The 19602-nt window shown below is 45.7% G+C and overlaps 2 protein-coding genes across 2 annotated transcripts in view; both read left to right on the forward strand.

Moving 5' to 3' along the window:
- The first annotated feature begins 1235 nt into the window (after positions 1–1235).
- Positions 1236–2052, forward strand: LOC103706228 (acyl carrier protein 1, mitochondrial-like). The gene is made up of 2 exons (XM_008790276.6): positions 1236–1552; positions 1638–2052. The coding sequence occupies exons 1-2, from the start codon at positions 1340–1342 to the stop codon at positions 1812–1814; spliced, it is 390 nt and encodes a 129-aa protein (XP_008788498.1). The 5' UTR covers positions 1236–1339; the 3' UTR covers positions 1815–2052.
- Positions 2053–8825: 6773 nt separating this feature from the next.
- Positions 8826–19602, forward strand: part of LOC103706227 (phosphatidylinositol 3,4,5-trisphosphate 3-phosphatase and protein-tyrosine-phosphatase PTEN2A-like) — a 36114-nt gene continuing 25337 nt past the window's right edge. The window contains exons 1-2 of the mRNA XM_008790275.5: positions 8826–9030; positions 11543–12030. Coding sequence (XP_008788497.4) covers positions 11617–12030 — 414 coding nt within the window. The 5' untranslated portion in view covers positions 8826–9030; positions 11543–11616. The remainder of the gene's footprint in view (positions 9031–11542; positions 12031–19602) is intronic.

The raw sequence follows: 19602 nt of genomic DNA on the forward strand, positions 1-19602 counted from the left end.
AATTGTAAAATTGTTTGTTATGAAAATAGGAAACCTAGTGTCAAAAACTCTAATTTTAGACACCAAGCTCTACTTCTAGCCGACATGTAGGGCAACAACCTTATGCTACAAATTAACCAATCAACATAGCAATATACTAGCGTCAAAGAGACTACTGCAATCAATGCAGATGAAGGGACCATGTTGCTATTGAGGCAAGAGAGCCTGAATAAATAAGAGAGGATAGTAAAAGTGGTGTTGTGAGGATTAAAGCAAAATATAAGAATAACATGATATATTGGCTAATATAACAGAATAATAGCCTCACAATTAAAGGTTTAAATTCAATTTTCATATGTAGATAAGAGTGGCATTAAGCCCTCCAAACAGTTATCTCATTGCTCAATAGCTATTATGATATTATATGTAATTATAACTTAGATCTTGTATATGTAGACTCATAATAAGGGCAATATCTTGTGTTGAAGAGAACTAGAACACTACTCGAGTAATTTTTTACTTATTCAATTACACATCTATAGATGCATATGTCAAACAATGCAAGGGTATATATACATAGTGTCCGACAATATTCCTAAAAAAATAATAAAACATTAAAAAATATATATTTAAAAAAGATAAATGTCATATCTCAAGATACTTTAAAAAATTAAAAACATCCTTCCTTTAATTTATCTCAAACATGAAAGTGCCCTATTGGAATGCTGTATTTCATGGCTGAGAAAAGATAGGCTATGGGCAAAGTTCTCTACTACAAACCTGAGTAGGAATCTAAATATGTCGAGATGACAAAAAGATCAAGATATCATGATTTTGGATGGAACAAGACCATGGTTTTTGAATGATGAATTAAATCAAAGCAAATGTGAAGGATTATTGGATGATGAATTAAATCTTTGTCCAAAAGATGTTAAATAAATTGGGTATCACATCAATATAGAAACCATAAATAGCAAAACTCGGCATCATATCCCAAGTGAGGGATTGTTAATAGCTAATTTCGGCAATCCTTTTTTTTTTTAACTTTATTCTTGATGATTTCTGATAGATCTAAAGGCCATAATTGTCGGTTGATAAAATTTTGTTTGTACCTTTATATATAATATAGGTTTTGTGTTAAACTATAAAAAAATAAAATTATGCTGCATCCTAGAAAAATACATAACCAAATCAAATGAAATTAGTTGTTCAACATGCCAGGCCAAAATAGATGGGCGGCAGAAGTCCACTTGAAGTTCTTCTTGGCCCAAATCAACGCATACACCCTCACAGGGCCGGACTTCCCTAAAAACAGAGAGAGGGCGAGCCGGCAAGCAGCGAAGCGGACGAAGAGAGGGAGATGGCGGCCGCGTTGAGACCGGCGATCCTTCGCCACATCCGAATCCCCGTCCGAACTGTATCTCGATCGAGGCCTCTCGCATGCCTCAATCCACTCTCGACCTCGATGATCCGATCCATGTCCTCCCATGGCGATGACCATCTCACCAAGGAGGAGGTCATCGAGCGGGTCCTCGACGTGGTCAAGAACTTCCCCAAGGTCGATCCTTCCAAGGTCAGAAACCATAACCCTAGATTCTATTCTTTCGCCCCCGATTCCTTCCTAAAGCTCGCTCCTTTTTTATTCTAATCGCCTGCAGGTGAACCCGGATGTCCATTTCCAGAAGGATCTGGGCCTGGATAGCTTGGATAATGTGGAGATCGTGATGGCTTTGGAGGAGGAGTTCAAGCTGGAGATTCCGGACAAGGAGGCGGACAAGATCGATTCGTGCAGCCTGGCCATCGAGTACATCTCTAATCATCCCATGGCCGTTTAGTTTGGAGCATTGCCAGGGCGAGGTTGCTGTTTCTTGTACTTTTTCCCCGTTTGTTTGGAACTTCAAGGGCAGCTGCTCTCCATGATTTGGGATGGTCTTCTGAAGAATTGGACCTTAAAGTGTATGGAAATAAGCTTTTCTATGCCTAAAGAACTAATTCAATGGACAGTTTGGAGCTGGAAGTTGTTTGCTTGCATCAAATTTGGCATCTTAAGAATGTCATTGCAATTTCATCCAATTTTTCTCGTCCATTTTCTTTTGCTTATTTTTCTGGTATATATATGAAATCTTATGCTCTTTTGTGCATGTAACATGGGTTTGTATATCCGTTCTTTACATGCATCCCGTTTTGTGGTTCCATACTGAAAGGGTGTGAATAAATGGGGTTTTAGGGTTCATGCTATACAGAAAATTGCATCGACTTCAAAAATTTCTTTTCAAGATTCAAGATATAAAGCCTATAACCACTGTCATGGGACATTTGCAAATTAGTTACAAATGCTTGGTACGATATCACTCTTTATGATTGCTGCCATTACAATCAAGTCATCAAATCATCTCCTTGCACGTAACCCTTACCAAACCAACCACTTTAGTTTGAAACTTTCTTTGCATTTTCGAGACTTGTTTGTTCTCAATTTATTTTTTCGAACAGAAAAGTTTTTAATTTGATCCCTTGCTCTCCCATTCATTTTATTCATTTAAGGGATATCATATGATGCTTGGTGAACTTAATGTTGCAGAATTTGGATGTCCCTTTTGGTTTAGTTATTAGTGATGTTCCTCCAATTGTTGCCAAAAAGTTCCTCTTTGGGTTCTCCCACCCTGCTTTCTTATGTTTTGGTTTGTTTTGGGGGCAGTCTGCTAGTTTCTGGTTCTGCCTACAATTCTATATAATGGGATTCAATGCTCTACAAATTTTGTTCACGGATATGTTGCTTATTCTTGCTCATTTTTTATCTATATTTTGGGGTGGGGTATGTGTATGGGGGGGCACCAGATCCTATTTATTATGCTTTAGATCACTTTGACAGACTTTGAGGCTTTGCCAATTGATATCATGACCTTTCCTGTACTAGGCAACATACTTTTGTTATGCAAGTTACATTTTGTAGTTTTTCATCTTGAGCACATTTTACATGCTTGACACTTGTCTTTTCCTGTCATCTGTACGCCGATCAACTTTTGTTTTTCCACTTGTACAGTCGATATGTATTCTCTTGATCATCATCTTCTATAATTTCGCTTGTTATATTTGTTTTCTGTCATGCATTTCTGAATCTTCTTAACCTCACAGTTCACCATTAATATTCTTTTCGAGTGTCATTGAAGCATCATGCTTCCTGATTTATTTAACCTCTTAGGCATTTTCAGGCTTTTTCTCTCATTCTATAACTCCATTTCATGGCGTCACTTGCAGTTATCATTGGCTCTATAGTTGTTATTTTTGGGTTGGCTTTACCACCCAAGCCCAACAAATACTTCAAGCATTAGGGGTGCACCTTGGGTTGGGCTCAACCCAAATCTAACAACTCAGAGTATGGTTATGTTGAGGTTTATTTGGCTTGGGCTCAAATCTGATCTGACCCTGAGTTGGGTTGGGTTTGGATTGAGCTTAAACCCAACCAAAACCTGATCTTAACCTTAGCTGAATCAAACTTCACTTTGCTTGATCTGACCCAACTGGATAGATAAATAAATTAATAAATAATTTGTATTTTCATTTGATATAAATTATTTATGCCTTTCATGTAACTATATCTTTTGCTTTCCTAAGTTATAGAATTTTGGAAGTGTACCATCATAATTAATAGATGATTGAGATCCCAGCCTAACACAATATTAATCCACTAGGAATACTTTGAACATTTCCAAAATCTTTAAATCCCTGTTTAGAGTAACCTGACCATCCCAATGTGACGCTGACTTGACACTAACCTAGTGCAATTTGAATTTAGCTTAAGATGGGGTTGGCTGGGTGGGCCAGAGAAATCCAAACTCGACTTGGGTTGGGTTGTTTGTGGGTTATATAGAGGTTGGTCTGGGTTAGGGTTAGCTTGCGATTGAACCCGACTTGCCTGAGTTGCAACCCTAGTAAGCAAGAAACTTTGATGAAGCTATAGGTGAATAAGCATGTGTTGTATCAGAATATAATCAATAGCATTAACATTTCATCAAAATGACTGACAGACAGAGGCTTTGAAGTATATTCTCAATTGTATAGTATGGAGTTTCATGATATAGAACTGTATGTTGAAATTCTGAGAAGAAAATGAGGTTGCAAGATGCATGATTAGATTGCATCGGATGTTCGTAGAGTGAAATTATGAATTTGGAAAGGATGTTGGCATAATTGAAAAAATCTCTGGTACGATAACATAATTCCTGTTGTTTTCAGGGGTTGATGGAAGAAAAAAGATTTGGGTGCCTCAAATTGATTTTATCAGTCAAGCTATGTCATGAGGATTATTGATCAGCAGAGAGAGTCCATCACATTTGATGAAGTTACTGAACTTGAATAAATAGTGTAGTGCTATTAGTTGGAATAAATTAGATAAATTGCCAAGTGAAAATAAAGAAGACAGAAGATTACTATGGTGAACAGTATTAGTTAAAATTTGATGCTTTGGGTTTTGCTCAATATATGGGTAAGCATAATGATCCCCAGAGGCCTGATGATTGGGTTTCATGCTCATGGACATAGCCTTTATTTCTAATGGAAGAAGTGATGTGGAAAGATGCACTGAACTTCAATGCAAATGTAAATCCAGAGTCATTATTGGAATCGATATCTAGCTGATAATTCTATTATTTTGGCACTGATTGATCAAGGAAAGAAATAATCAATGTTCCATCATGCAAAGATAGTCGATGTCATTATCGGAAATTTCAGATATTGGTTGTCAGTCTGTAGGCATAGTTTCTTGAACTTATTGCTGCTTGTGCTGTCATTGTGGCTGCATTGCTTGTTCTATTCTGGTTTTCTTTCCTTAGTTTGCCTTTTGTTGAAAAAGCAAGGAAATATGTGGCACCAAATCATCACAGATGATGCTTTTGGCTAATCTCTTCCTCTCATATTGTCCCTTTTTCTGGATTTCATAGACCATAATTCATCTCTTGTCTGCAACAAAATTTTTACCTTAGATCATTATTGGCTGAAATTACTTGAGAACTACATCCATTTTGGGTATAAAAAGAACTCCAATAATCATTATTGTGGAGATTATTGCGACACGTTTTCTTGTCAGCTTCACACGATCATGATGGAGAATTACTTATTCAATCTCCACTCACTCCTTTTTTTTGTGATTGAAAATAAGACAGAAGTGAAGACATGTTTCCACTTAATGCTTGGCCTTTAGTGATTATTATTTTAGTGGATCCTTTTTGGCAGTGATTCATGGCTTTTTTGTTGATTAACACTGGAGTCTTTGCTCTACCATTCTCAGGGATGTTGTATAATCAACTCATTGGCACATGGAGACTATTCGCAGCGAATGAATGATATAACCCACTTTTTGCCAAGAGTAGGTGCCATTGCATTTCTTTGGTTTAAGGGTTCTTAAAATGTACAATAGGTTGGCTGTTTTCTATGACTCATTTTCTGCTAAATTTTGCCTTTCTTTTTTGGTCCTTCAAGATCTAGTTCACCTTTAAGACACTTATTACTTTGTTTTATTTTATAAATAATAATTTCTTTAACAATAGTAAAAGGAATAGCAAGTTTCATTTTTCTAGTCTATAGCTCCATTCCTTCATTGGAGGAAGAAATTAAATATTATTGGTGCAGCTGGTAGTTGTGATCACTGTGGAGTTCGTGATGGGCCTGATTGAAGGGGTGATCTACTGTCCACATTGCTGAGACCTTGATTACATATCATCACTTCCAAATTGTAACCACATGACATCATACGAATCCATTAAATAGATGATTGGTCTCCTTCATCATTATCCTAACTTGATGATCATGTCTATTTGGAAACCATAAGGACAAAAATTAAATGATGGTCGAATAACAATCAGGTTGTATGTTTTGTTATGAAGTTTGAGGAAAAAGTTATTAACAGATTAAGATATGGAGCTATTTATATGATGGATATGTTATTGATACATCTAAACATTGTCATTTTAAGTTCAAACAGGGACAAGGGTTTGCTGAATAAGTGGAATAATCTTTATTTTTGCCAGAATGTCATCTGAGAGTCAGGTCATGGTTCAAGTCCCCACTTTATTATGTCTGTGTCAGCATCAAGCTGTGTAAAATGAGTGCTGATGTTTGATACTTCTCACAATTTGTGAAAATCATAAACTTGGATAAATGAATCTTGGCTATTGATCATTGTACATCAAGCATTTGAATTACAATAGAAATCACTTTCATGCTCTTATACCTTCTCGAGTCAATATATCTCAAGTTTTACTTTGCCTACATACTCTTGAATTGTGACAAGCCCCAGTGATAGTGCATGCATCAAGGATGTTTTTTGCTTGACTAACCTTATTGGTGTCGCGATGGACCAGAACATATGGTATGGCACTGATAGTGTTATCAATATGAACACAGTATGTATTGTGCACTGACCTGTTCTGGTCAGCATTGACACGTATCTTAAGTGTCAAACCAATAGCCTATAAATGTAGTGTTTGGGTCAATTCAACAATGTTTCTCGAACCTAGCCTACCAAAATTTGTAGGATTAGTCATTCATCTGTGAGAACACTTTCTACCTTCTTTTGCCCTACAAGTTGCATTTGTTCAATTTGAAGTAAAGAAGGTAGAATTCAAGGGGCTGAAAATCCTAAAAGAATGGCAAGTCAAACTTCCAGAATCCTTTTCTTTAAGAAATAATTGGCAGATTTGTTTTCTTGATTAGAAAGCACATAATATTTTTAATGAATATATGAGAAGAAAGAGTTTAAAAAACGTCCATGAATTTTAAACTTCAGAAACTAAAGCCTTCTAAAAAGTGCAGAAATACAATCCTGTTTAAATGCAACTATTGCTTACAATATCATTATGGAACTGCTAATTGCCTCAAGATACATATAGAACAAGGGAATTGGAAAGTTAAGAGGCATTTAAAACTTTATTTGAAGTTCCTTGGTGTTTGTTTGTTGATTTTGAGAGACTAGCAAAAAAAAGTAGGACATTTGAATTGGCTCGGAGTCATGTCTGCATCTTTGCAACTGAATGCACATCTGATTACAGACATACACCAGACTTCTCAGGGTGTTTGCAGAACTCATGTTTCATTCTCTGCACAACGATTTGCCACCACTGATTTGTAATACATTTGGGCCGATCGTGTATGAGCGAAAGCTCGCCCAGCAACTGTATACTGCGGAGCATCTTTAAGCTATCTGTTTGTTTCCTAAACAACAACTGTGGACTGCAAATGGTCCAGGAAGGATCAAAATGGTTGATCATGATACACGCAAGGAAACAATGTTGGACAGGGGGAAGCAGAGATGATTGTGTTACAAAACTGGACCATGCAAGATTGGAAATTTGGAATCACTTTGAGCAGAGGACATATGACCTGGATTCCATTCACAAAATATTGGAAAATCTATATGCAATCTTTTCACTCTACAGACGGGGCCAAATCATTTGGCTGCTTGCTTAGTATTCTCAACTTCAATGATGCAAGCATCCAGATCTGGCAGGTTGCCTGTTTTCTGGCTCACTATTGGCGAGCAGAGAGTAGCTCACTATTTGTGCATGCAGCCAATGAGGAGATGAATGGAAAAAAATATTGCTAGTCCCCAAACAATGAACACTCTGCTGATCCATATGTTAAGAGTAAGCTCTATAAATTTGCAGGACATTTGCCCTGTCTTGACGAAATATAATGGAACTTTTCATCCATCATTGATAAGATGCTTTAATCTAACTTGGACTATGTTACAGATCGGTCATGCATCATTATAGGAACCATATTATTAACCTCCAAAAGTAAGCTAAAGATTTATTAACTTTAAACATCGAAAGTGTTGATATGGTGCATGATTTGGTCCATGAGGCAGCCAGAGCTATACAAAGGTAGGTGGCATTCCATAATAAGGGACAGAAGTCATGAAAAATTGTATTCTTTCTCCTTTCATTTTGAAGATGCCAAGGCATGGGATTGGGGACAAACGGTTGGATCTTGAAGGAGAAGGGTTTTAACATATGAAATTTGGGGTAATTGATCAAGACCTCACTAACTTGAAACAGAAGTTTATTGTGATATGATGAGCTTGCTTCCTCTCTAGTTCACAGTTTATCGATCAAGATCTCACTAACGATATTGTTCGATTATAATGGGGTTCAGTCAAATTTGTACTATTATTATGATGGTTGTAATAATCATTGTTTAGATCAAGAAGTAGCATCTTGAATTGTTATTGCTAAAATAATAATTGTTATAATGGCTAAAGTGTTTATATATAGATTGTAATGGAATGCGATAGGGTTTTTTTGGTTGAAAACATAGTTTACGCTTTTAAAGAGACAATGCCAACAGCATCAGCCAAGGCTACATACACCAAATTTTTATACTGTTTATTAGATAAAAACATTATCTTTTGTGATTGCTAAAAATTTAAACTTAAATGTATATATCTTATAGAAAACAAAGTATAAGTGAATATAAAGATTTTAATAACTTTTTATGGTCTTTATTTGGCTCTTTTTTTTTATCTCTATTGTTATATTGTTATATAGAACATAACAAGGGGCCGGAACAGTTATAACAACTTTAGGGCTGTAAATTGGGTAGTGTCGTATGTAGCTAATTATTCTGAGAAGACTCGATGATTAGAAGAGAAAAAAATTATTCTGTGCATTTTAAAATTTATTTTTTTGATTTTTTTAGGTATATTATATCCTACGTGTATAACAGATCAGTAAAATAGAAAAAAAAAACGGTTATAACATCTCGATGCCGTTATTTTAAATCTGTTGTACGTGTCGATCACGAATAGCTGCGTGGCTGATGATATACGGACGGTCGTGATTACGAAAATGGGGTTGCAGAATCCGGCCGAGACTCTGATGCGACTTCCGTGTACGCGGGCTTGGGGATCAAGGCTAGATTGGGCGCGGGGATGGTCTTCTGGGTCGACTTCTCGGAAATCTCTTCTGCCAGGACTCTTCGCCATCGCCCTGCCTCTTGCTCTGCCTCTCCCCCTCTTCTTCCACGGCGTGGACGGCGGAAGACGGCCGGCGGCACCAGGTGTATTCCCTCTCTCTCCCTGTCCCTCCCTCTCTCTCCGCTATCTCTGTTGTCGCCACCGGCTGGCGGAGCCCAGGGCGGCCGGTCCGTTTCTCTTTAGCGCCTCCCTCGATCTAGGATTTGGGTTTTATTGTTTGATCCCTATTGGGGTTTCTCCAGAAACGTCGAGATCCGGTTCAGATCACAGGACGGCAAGTTCCTCGATCAGTGGATTATAGGGTCTTGGTTTCGATCGATTTCCATTTTTCCATGGTGTTGATAGGGGAATTTACTTTGTTTTTGGTTTTCTTAGGTCGGGAGGGTTTTCTCTGCAAATTGCCTCGTTAGTTTCAGAAATTTGACGATATTTTGTCTTTCTTTTGTTGATCAAGTTTTTTTTTTTGATTCCAAGTATTTGAGTTCCGGAAAGATTTGATTCTGTCGAATTGGAACTTGGAATGGTTTAATCTGCAATCACATATGCATGTTAGTATGATTACCCGTTCGTCCATAAGTTCTTGGATTTTTAGATGTAAGGGGCTCCAGTTGGCATTATCTTATTGGGTTTTTAAGGTGTCTTTATTGCGTTCAGGGCAAATAGAGAGGAACATTTGAGGACTTGAAAGAGAGAGGGAAAAAAAGAGGGAGATTTGTGAATTGTTGTATGAGTTGTTATATGCAAACTGTGGTAGCTGAGAAAATTGCTGTATTGGCTGCAATAATGTGAAGGAAAAGAAACGAAACGTGTAAGAGAGAACGGAAAATGGGATAATATATTGGCTTTTATTTCTCTTTCTTTGGTTATAAAAGGAAATAAGGAAGAGTCGTAGAATTTCATGATTTTAGCCATGCAGTTCTTCTATACTGTATGTACGAGGGAGAATGGGGTTTGAGTGGAAGGCCATTTTGACTGCTGTAGTGGATAGAAATGTCCGTGTTGTGTGGGTAAATTTTCATGGGTGATTTGATCAAAAAGGAGATGGTGTATTTCTTGAGGTGAGGTCACCAAGAAGGATGTGATGGAAGCCATGGAAGAGGATGCAGTAAAAGGGAAAGTGGACAAACTGTGTAGTTGAACGAGGAATTGGTGATACTACATTCTTTTTTTTTTCTTTTATTTGTCTATGTTGTCATTTAATAGTCTTTGTCATCTGTCAACTTTGTCACTTGATATATTTTCTTGATGGTCTACTTCATATAAGCGCGTCATTCTTGTTTGAATATCGTTCCTTGAAGTTAGACCATTGGCTCAAAGGTTCACTTGGTTGTTTATAATTAATTCTTCCATCAAAGGCCACACAGTTCCATCAATGTTATTGCTGCCTGTAGTCATAATCATTGCCTATCATGATCCATGCAATTTCTTCTGATGTCTTACTAGACTTGATAACAAACCTGCTCTCTCTATCTTCAACCTTTACCGCTTTTGTTCATCAGCTGCTTGGCACTCATTCATTAAAGGTACTTGTATTAAAACTCATCTTATGATATTACCAGTGGTGCAGGTTGGTAGGATACTGTCATACTTGTCTGGGTTGCAACTCGAATCTAACACATTTGGGACCCAGAGTATGGACACTGATAGGACTCATAACATATGCATTTCCAGATGAACACGATTGTATTTCCAGACTCATAAAATAGTTACAAGTTTACAAATTTCAGGAAAACCTGATATTCATATCAGGAAGAAACTAGTTTTACATTTTATGCTTCTAAAAAAATGTGGAACTTATCCATTATTTTCCTTTTACGATCCCATTCTGTTCTTATTGAGGAAAATCCATGTAACTTGACTCCTTTAGTGAAGGAACTTCCTCACATAAGTCACATGCTTATTTCCACAAACTAATCCATCGGTATTGGGCCTATTGACAGATCTAAGGGCTTCTACATGAATTTTGTTTGTCCAGGAAATTCCAGCTTCCAAGCTACACATCCTATTATATAAATATTTTGTAGAAGATTGAAAGACCAGCCTAAGTATTTGGTGCTTGGACATAGTCAAGGTCATGTTATTAGTGTTTTTATTGTAAGGAAAAGATGGACTGAGGGTAACATTGGAGTGCCATTGCCATTGCCAATATAAATACAAAAATATTAAACATTCCTTACCTTGGTGCAGTTTAATTTAGTGTTAAAAAGCTTAAATTTTCATTTTGTGTAAAATTTTAATCTGCAATAAAATGAGCTGAACCTTGGGAACTATATTTCCTCAATAAATGATGCCTGTACGTTACAGACAAAGAATGCCAGTGTATTTGCTTGCTAGGCAGCATATGGAGTATGGGCTTGCATTAGACCTATATGAAGCTAAAGAGAGATGTCATTATTGCAGATAATAAGGCTTAAACTGATAAATGGAGGGCATTTCCATGTCTTATGTAATATAAATGTGACACTAGAACAATTGATATTTGATACTGTTGATTTTGTTTCCAATTTTATTTTGCTTAAGCCTCATCACATGCACCAGTTTTTCTGCACATCTATTATCTAATCTGGTTTTCATGTCAACACAATTATCTTGCAGATGTGCAGCATGTCTCTTTTTGCTTGACAAATTACTGTTAGTGATCTTGGAGCACTTTGGATCTGCATATTACCATGGAATCACAACAACTTCAGTCATCTTCACCATCTGCTATGGCTCCTGACAATCAAAACTCTGCTTCAAATGGGCAAGATGCTTCTGCAAGACAGCCACCATCACTATTTTCTGCTTCTGGCATATCCTCATGGGCTAGAAGTCTCAAAATTCCACAGCCATCTGTCCAAGAAGATTCACAGCCTGGAAATGCAGGAAAGTCCCCATTTGCACGTTTCACTAGTGGCTTTGGTTTACATTTATCGCCAAAATCTCCTCAGCAAGATGAGAGTGCTGAGGGCACCACAACCACCACCCAACCTGGTGTCCTGGGGTCACTGACAAAAGGTTTGGTGGACTCATCCAGAACTGCAGTAAAAGCTGTACAAGTCAAGGCTCGCCACATAGTATCTCAGAACAAAAGAAGATATCAGGTGATTTCACTGCAATTATAAATTTCAGTTAGTTGTTTGTGACACTAGCTTAGAGTTTGAAAGCAGCTACTTTTTTGCTTTCAGTTGTCAATATAAGCTATACACCTGACATTAAGGACTCAAGTTCCGGCAGGATATTTCGTAGGACACCGGGATGGAGTACCATCCCAAGTGTCGGGACTAGGCTGTCCCACCCAAGGGTCGCCGAACCATACCGAATTACCTAGTTCACCCCGTACTGAACCGACCCGGTCCTACACCGGGTCCGTTCAGATATGTGGTTCGGTTCCTAACCCGAATTTGTCGAAACTGGTCCAAACTAGGCCGGAATCGTTCAGAACCGGTGCGAACCGGTTAGGTTCAGGCCAACTCAGCCTCTCTTTTTTTTTTTCAAAGCCGAAAAAAATTTTGGCGTGTCAGTTCGGAACCAGCATGCCTTACTGTACCGGGTGTCGGTATGGTACCTGTTACGGGGGAACTAAGCCGCCATGCCCCACGTGACCGGCACGCGCGCCCAGGAAGACTACGGCTGCCCTTTGATCCAGCGCTCCGACCCCGAGTCGGACGTCCTCGGCTCCGCAGCCCGACCCCGAGTCGGCTGCCCTTTGATCCAGCAATCCAACCCCGAGTCGGACGTCCTCGGCTCCGCAGCCCGACCCCGAGTCGGCTGTCCTTTGATCCAGCAATCCGACCCCGAGTCGGACGTCCTCGGCTCCGCAGCCCGACCCCGAGTCGGCTGCCCTTTGATCCAGCAATCCGACCCCGAGTCGGATATCCTCGGCTCCGCAGCCCGACCCCGAGTCGGCTGCCCTTTGATCCAGCGCTCCGACCCCGAGTCGGAGATCTCTTGATAACGACAGGCTATTCCCCAGAGGCACGCCGCGGCCTCCTGCTCCACTACTCCCTGCAACGGCTGTATCCGATGCTGCTCCACGATCTCCTGCATCAGCCGTACAAAGCGGAGCCCCACTATGCCCTGACGTGGCCGTACCCGGTGCTGCTCCACGACGCCCTGTAACGGCCATGTCAGTGGCCACACCATCGTGCCCCACGATAACGAACCCCCCTGAGAGACCCCCCAGCCAGGTATATATGCGGCTGGGGGGAGAAAGGGGGGAGGTGAGCAATATCTCCCAGAGCACTCTCTTACTTGCGATTATCACCTCTCCTCCTCCTCCAATCTCCTCTGACTTGACCGTCGGAGGGCCATCACCACCCTGGTGGTGGTGCAAGGCTTGTTTGCAGGTTTCTTGGCGGAAGGTGGAGCGCAACCAACACCAACCAAGACAACTCAGACGGAACCCCGTTCACACCGCAGTGCCAATCGTTCTCGGTTTGGACCACCAGCAACAGTTGGCGCTAGAAGGAGGGCACGAATCTTAGAACGATCGTAATGGCACGGCGAGGTGGTCGTGGAGCTTCCAATGCTTCCGGTCGCGGAGCCTCTCGCGCCTCCGGCCGAGAGGCTGCTGCGTCCCCAACGCACTCTCAGCAGCACTCCACCGCCCCTTCTCCCATTCAGACGGTCGAAGCTGCTCAGTTCGACCAGCTAGCCCAGCAGGTTCGCACCCTCGCGGAGGCAGTGCAGAATCTGCAGGGTGTGATCTCTCGGGTGCCGCAACGGGCTCAGGAGCCGCTGCCCCCCGAGCACTCGCCTCTTCCTCACAACCCGCGCTCCTTCCTCTCCCATGGAGAGGAGCGCCGGCGCGAGGAGGATTCTCGAGTGCGGTCCATTCTGCCAGGACCTTCTCATCGGAGCTGTGCGGGGTACGAGAGGCGGACCCGGGCGCGTTCTCAGACACCCCAGTCCTCGAGGGGCCCGCACTCCAGTCGGTCCCCCTCGCGCCGCTCCTTGTCCCCCACCCACCGGTCGCGCTCCCTGGACCGGCGGGTGGACGATCTCCACAGACAACTCCAGGTCCTGAAGGGCCACTCCAAAGATCCCTTCGCTGACTTGGAGATCTCCTCCCAGCCGGCGCTTGCCTCGAGGATCCTGCGGACCCCGAACCCGCCGGGGTTCAAAATGCCGGCGATCGAACCCTACGACGGGGCGGCGGACCCGCGGGACCACGTGGAGAGTTTCAGGACTCTTATGCTCCTCCATGGAGCATCGGATCCGCTCCTCTGCAAGGCCTTTCCGGCGACCCTCCGTGGCCCGGCAAGGGCATGGTTCGCCGGCCTGGAGGCTAACTCCATCCAGTCCTTCGACCAGTTCACCCGCTTCTTCATCAGCCATTTCGCCGTCAGTAGCAGGCGGCGACTGGTCTCCGACTCCCTCTTTGATGTCCGGCAAAACGAGGGAGAAAGCCTGCGGGATTATCTCACCCGCTTCAACAAGGCTACACTGGAGGTCCGGAACCTGAGCCAGGAAGTGGCTCTCTCAGCCCTGAAGCGTGGCTTCCGGAAGGGCAGACTCACCTTCTCCCTGGACAAACGCCTGCCGCGGAGCTTCCCGGAGCTGTTATCTCGGGCAAACCAGTATGCAGACGCCGAGGAGGCAGCATCCCACCGGAACAAGGAGGCCGCCGAGGCCCCTCTAAAGCCCGGGAAGAAAAGGCGAAAAGAGGCACCCCAGAGGAGGAGCCCGACGCCTCAACGCCGGCGCAGAAGCCCGTCACCAGCAAGGAACCACGGCGCCACACGCCCTCGTTCTCCGCACCGACGCTTCAACCGGTACACCCCACTCCTGGCCCCCCGGACCCAGATCCTCATGGAGGTCAAGGGGCGGGAGGACCTCCCGGTCCCGAGGCAGATGAAGAAGATCCCTGGGAGGAGGCCTTCTCGGGCGTACTGTGAGTACCACCGAGACCACGGCCACGATACCGAAGACTGCTTCCAGCTTCGGGACGAGATCGAGGCTCTCATTCGCCGAGGGCGTCTCGGTCGATATGTAAACGACCGACGTCCCCCGGCAGACCCGCGTCCGGCCGACCCGGCCCCTCAGGAGCCTCGGGAACAGAATCGACCCGTTGCGGGAGTGATCCACACCATCACTGGGGGCTGCTCTCGGCCCGTGAGGAACGCAGGGGGCTCGGCGGGAGCATCAGGAGTGGCCGTCGCGAAGAGGCAGCGGGTCGGAAATGTAATCACTTTTTGTGATGAAGATGTAAAGGGGGTTCAGACTCCCCACGATGACGCCATGGTGATCTCTCTCACTATGGCGAACTATGATGTAAGGCGTGTTCTTGTGGATAGTGGAAGCTCAGCTGATATTTTGTATTACGAGGCCTTCCAAAAGATGAGCTTGTCCCGACAATTGTTACACAAAACATCCACCCCCCTCATAGGATTCACTGGAGACGCTATCTCGGCCGAAGGTGTCATTGAGCTGCCTGTGACTGCGGGCGTTGCACCCGCAGAAGCCACGGTGCGACTCGGGTTCTTGGTCGTCCGTGTCCCCTCGGCCTACAACGCTATCCTCGGACGACCCGGACTGAACGCCCTTCGCGCGGTGGTTTCTACCTACCATTTGCTCATGCGGTTCCCCACGGCGGCCGGGATTGGAGAGGTCCGAGGTGACCAACCAACCGCACGGCAGTGTTTCCTAGCAACTCTCAAAGGGAAGAAGCCCATGGAGGCCCTAAGCGTCGAGTCCCTTGACGCCAGAGACGAAGTGGCCTTGCGGCACGGGGAGCCTGCCGAGGGCGTAATCGAAGTTCCCCTCAAAGAAGGCCGCCCGGACCGCACGGTCCGGGTCGGTGCCAACCTCGACTTGGAAGCTCGGCTCCGGTTAGTGGAATTCCTCCGAGCCAATGCTGATGTGTTTGCCTGGTCGGCGGCCGATGTACCTGGGATCGACCCGGAGGTCATTTCTCACGCCCTCAACGTCGACCCGACCCACCGACCAGTAAAGCAAAAGAAGAGACACTGTGCCCCGGATCGGATCCGGGTGGTCGACCAGGAGGTAGACAAACTCTTGGAGGCAGGTTTCATAAGGGAAGTGAGCTACCCCGAGTGGCTGGCAAACGTCGTACTTGTCCGGAAGGCGAGCGGGAAGTGGAGGATGTGCGTCGACTACACCGACCTGAACAAGGCGTGCCCCAAGGATAGCTTTCCGCTCCCGCGAATAGACCAACTGGTCGACGCGACTTCCGGATATCAGCTGCTGTCTTTCATGGACGCCTTCTCCGGCTACAACCAAATAATGATGGCTCCACAGGACGAGGAGAAAACGGCCTTCATAACAGACAGGGGGCTGTACTGTTACAAGGTAATGCCCTTCGGTCTGAAGAACGCTGGCGCTACTTACCAGCGCCTCGTCAATAAAATCTTCAAGGAGCAGATCGGCCGGAACATGGAGGTGTACGTGGACGATATGCTGGTAAAGAGCCGCCATGCGGATCAGCACATTGCGGATCTGGAGGAGACCTTCGCCACCTTGCGGAAGTTTCGTATGAAGCTAAACCCAGCGAAGTGCGCCTTTGGTGCTTCGGCCGGGAGGTTCCTCGGCTTCATTGTCAACCAGCGGGGGATCGAGGCCAACCCGGACAAAATCAAGGCCATCCAAGATATGTCCCCTCCGACCAAAGTGAAGGAGGTTCAGGAGCTCGCTGGGAGGGTCGCCGCGCTCGGACGATTTGTGGCAAAATCGGCCGAACGCTGCCAACCGTTCTTCAAGGTGTTGAAGCGCCCGAAAGACTTCCTCTGGACGGCTGAATGTCAAGTGGCGTTCGACCAGCTCAAGGAGTACATGGCGTCTCCTCCCCTGCTGTCCAAGCCGCAAGAGGGGGAGATGCTCTACCTTTACCTGGCGGTCTCCCCAACCGCAGTCAGCGCAGTACTGGTTCGGGAAGAGGCAAAACTTCAGAAGCCCGTGTACTACACCAGCCGAGTCCTCCGGGATGCCGAGACGCGGTACACGAAGGCTGAAAAGATCGCCTTCGCGCTGCTGACTGCGACCAGGAGGCTTCGCCCCTATTTCCAGGCTCATTCTGTCACCCTTTTGACCGATCAACCACTGCGGCAGATCCTCAGCAATCCTGAGAATGCGGGACGGCTGGTGAAGTGGGCAGTAGAACTTGGTGAGTTCGACATCCGCTACCAGCCCCGGCCCGCCATCAAGGCCCAGGTGCTCGCGGACTTTCTCGCTGAGTGCACTGTGCAGGAGGCGGAACCTAGGCCGCCGGAAACACCCAGCCTCGATCTCCCGATCTGGACGCTCCACATTGACGGGTCGTCGAACCCTGAAGGTGGAGGGGCTGGGCTGGTCCTTACCAATCCCGATGGAGTGATAGCCGAGTATGCCTTGAGGTTCGGATTTCCAGTGACCAACAATGAGGCGGAGTACGAGGCCCTAGTCACGGGACTCAAACTCGCCAAGGAGCTCGGCATCCGGCGTCTGAAGGTCTTCACCGACTCCCAGCTGGTGGTCGGGCAGGTTCGAGGGGAGTTCGAGGCACGGAGCCCGACCATGCAGAGCTACGTCCGGAAGGTGCAAGCACTCATTCCCGACCTCGGCAGTATTGACATTCAGCAGGTCCCAAGGAGCGAAAATGCTAGGGCCGACAGGTTGTCCCGCTTGGTGGGCGCTGAGGCACACAACTTGTCAAGGGCGATATACCTGGAGACCCTAGATGCCCCGAGCATCGGCGAGGCTGAAGCGGTAATGGCAATTGATCCGGAACCATCTTGGATGGACCCGCTTGTAGCTTACCTCGCCGAAGGGATCCTCCCCGAAGATGAAGATCAAGCTCGGCGACTTGTTATGAAGTCCGCCCACTACGTACTCTACGAAGGGAGGCTGTATCGGACCTCGTTCACCGCCCCCCTCTTAAGGTGCCTCCGCCCTTCGGAAGCGGCTTACGCCCTCAGCGAAGTCCACGAAGGCATCTGCGGATCGCACCTGGGGGCTAGGTCCCTGGCACATAAGATCATGAGGCAAGGCTACTATTGGCCGACCTTATTGGAAGACTCAAAGGATCACGTACGGAAATGCGACGCCTGCCAGCGCCACGCCAACATCCAGAGAGTCCCCTCTGTTCCCTTGGCGCCAATCACCGCCCCCTGGCCCTTTGCACAGTGGGGAATGGATATCCTCGGACCATTCCCCATCGCTTCGGCCCAGCGGAAATTTTTGATTGTCGCCATCGACTACTTCACCAAGTGGGTGGAGGCAGAGCCACTGGCCACCATCACGGAGGCGCAAGTCCGGAAGTTCGTAAAGAAGAACATCATTGTCCGATTTGGGGTACCTCGGGTCCTCATCTCGGATAACGGTCGACAGTTTGATAACAAGCATTTCCGAGACTTCTGCGAGGAGTTCGGGATCGAACATCGGTTCACGTCCGTGTCGCATCCCCAAACCAACGGCGAGGCCGAGGTCACAAATCGGACAATCCTCCAAGGTATCAAAGCGCGGATCGGACGGACGGGGCAAGCTTGGGTCGAGGAACTCGAGAATGTCCTTTGGGCGTATCGGACCACGCATCGGACTCCAACCGGGGAGACGCCTTTCAGCCTAACCTATGGCACGGAAGCCGTTGTCCCCGTAGAGCTCGGACTTCCCTCACCTCGGGTAGCCGCACACCGACCCGAGGCCAACTCGGAGCAACTCCGAGGGAACCTGGATCTCTTGGAAGAAGCAAGGGAAATGGCGCAGGTTCGGATGGCAATGTATCAGCGGAGGGTGGCCCGATATTACAACTCCAAAGTCCGACCGAAGCTTTTCAGAATTGGAGATCTGGTGCTGAGGCGAGCTAAGGCATCTCAACCTACGGAAGGTGGGAAGCTAGCGCCGAATTGGGAAGGCCCGTATAAGGTTCGTTGGGTAAACCGACCTGGCTCCTACCAGTTGGAAGCCCTAGATGGCCGAGAAATTCCAAGGGGCTGGAATTCCGCTAACCTGCGGATGTATTACCAGTAGAACAACAAGGCCAGAAAGACAATTTGAAAAGGTGCAACACTTTTCATTTCAATAATTTCTGGTTACAATGGCGTGCTCGTGTGATTACAAGGAATTCCCAGAGGGGAATTAGGGAGTAAAGAAAGCAAAGAAGAGGTGGAGAATCCGTGGAGCTGAGGACCGAGGATCCCAAACCCTCAACCCAAAGCAGCTGCAATCCCACCGGAAGTGGGTGCTTCTAACCGGAGGCGCCATCCAGCACCTCACCAAAAAGACGAGGAGCCGCCGCAGAAGAAGCTCCCGCTGCCCCCAGGGGAACGCCGCCTCCAAAGGATATTCCCATCCTCCCCAGTGGTAGGAAAGAGAAGGAATTCGAGGGGGAAGAGCATATGGAGGCGCGGTCCCGGACTGAGCGTCTGGTGCAGAGCTCAATCGGGAGGCTGAACTTCAAGGAGGGGAGATGTGATCCCGGATGAAACGCCTAGAGCGGAGCTCCGCCGGGAAGACCCTCCTTGTTGATCCCAGATGAAACGGCTAGTTGGCTGAAGTCGCAAGGGGAGCGTCTCCCCTTTCCTTCAACAGGAGTCTCTCAGTCATATGCCAAGGAGGAGGTCCGTGATCCATGGCAACCTGAACAGCTCCGGCTTGGCAAACTCCATCGTACCTGCACCTGTATTTATAGCCAAACTGCGGCCCCCTGGTCGTTCCGATGCGGGTGGCTCCAATAAATG

This window comes from Phoenix dactylifera, chromosome 8 (assembly GCF_051530095.1).
Source record: "Phoenix dactylifera cultivar Ajwa chromosome 8, Ajwa_hap1_PhDact_Kaust_v1.1, whole genome shotgun sequence".
Classification (NCBI taxonomy): Eukaryota; Viridiplantae; Streptophyta; class Magnoliopsida; order Arecales; family Arecaceae; genus Phoenix; species Phoenix dactylifera.

Coding starts and splice junctions, on each gene's coding strand:
- LOC103706228 (XM_008790276.6), top strand. CDS start 1,340: ATGGCGGCCGCGTTGAGACCGGCGATCCTTCGCCACATCCGAATCCCC. Junction 1,553..1,637: donor CCAAGGTCGATCCTTCCAAG/GTCAGAAACCAT, acceptor AATCGCCTGCAG/GTGAACCCGGATGTCCATTT.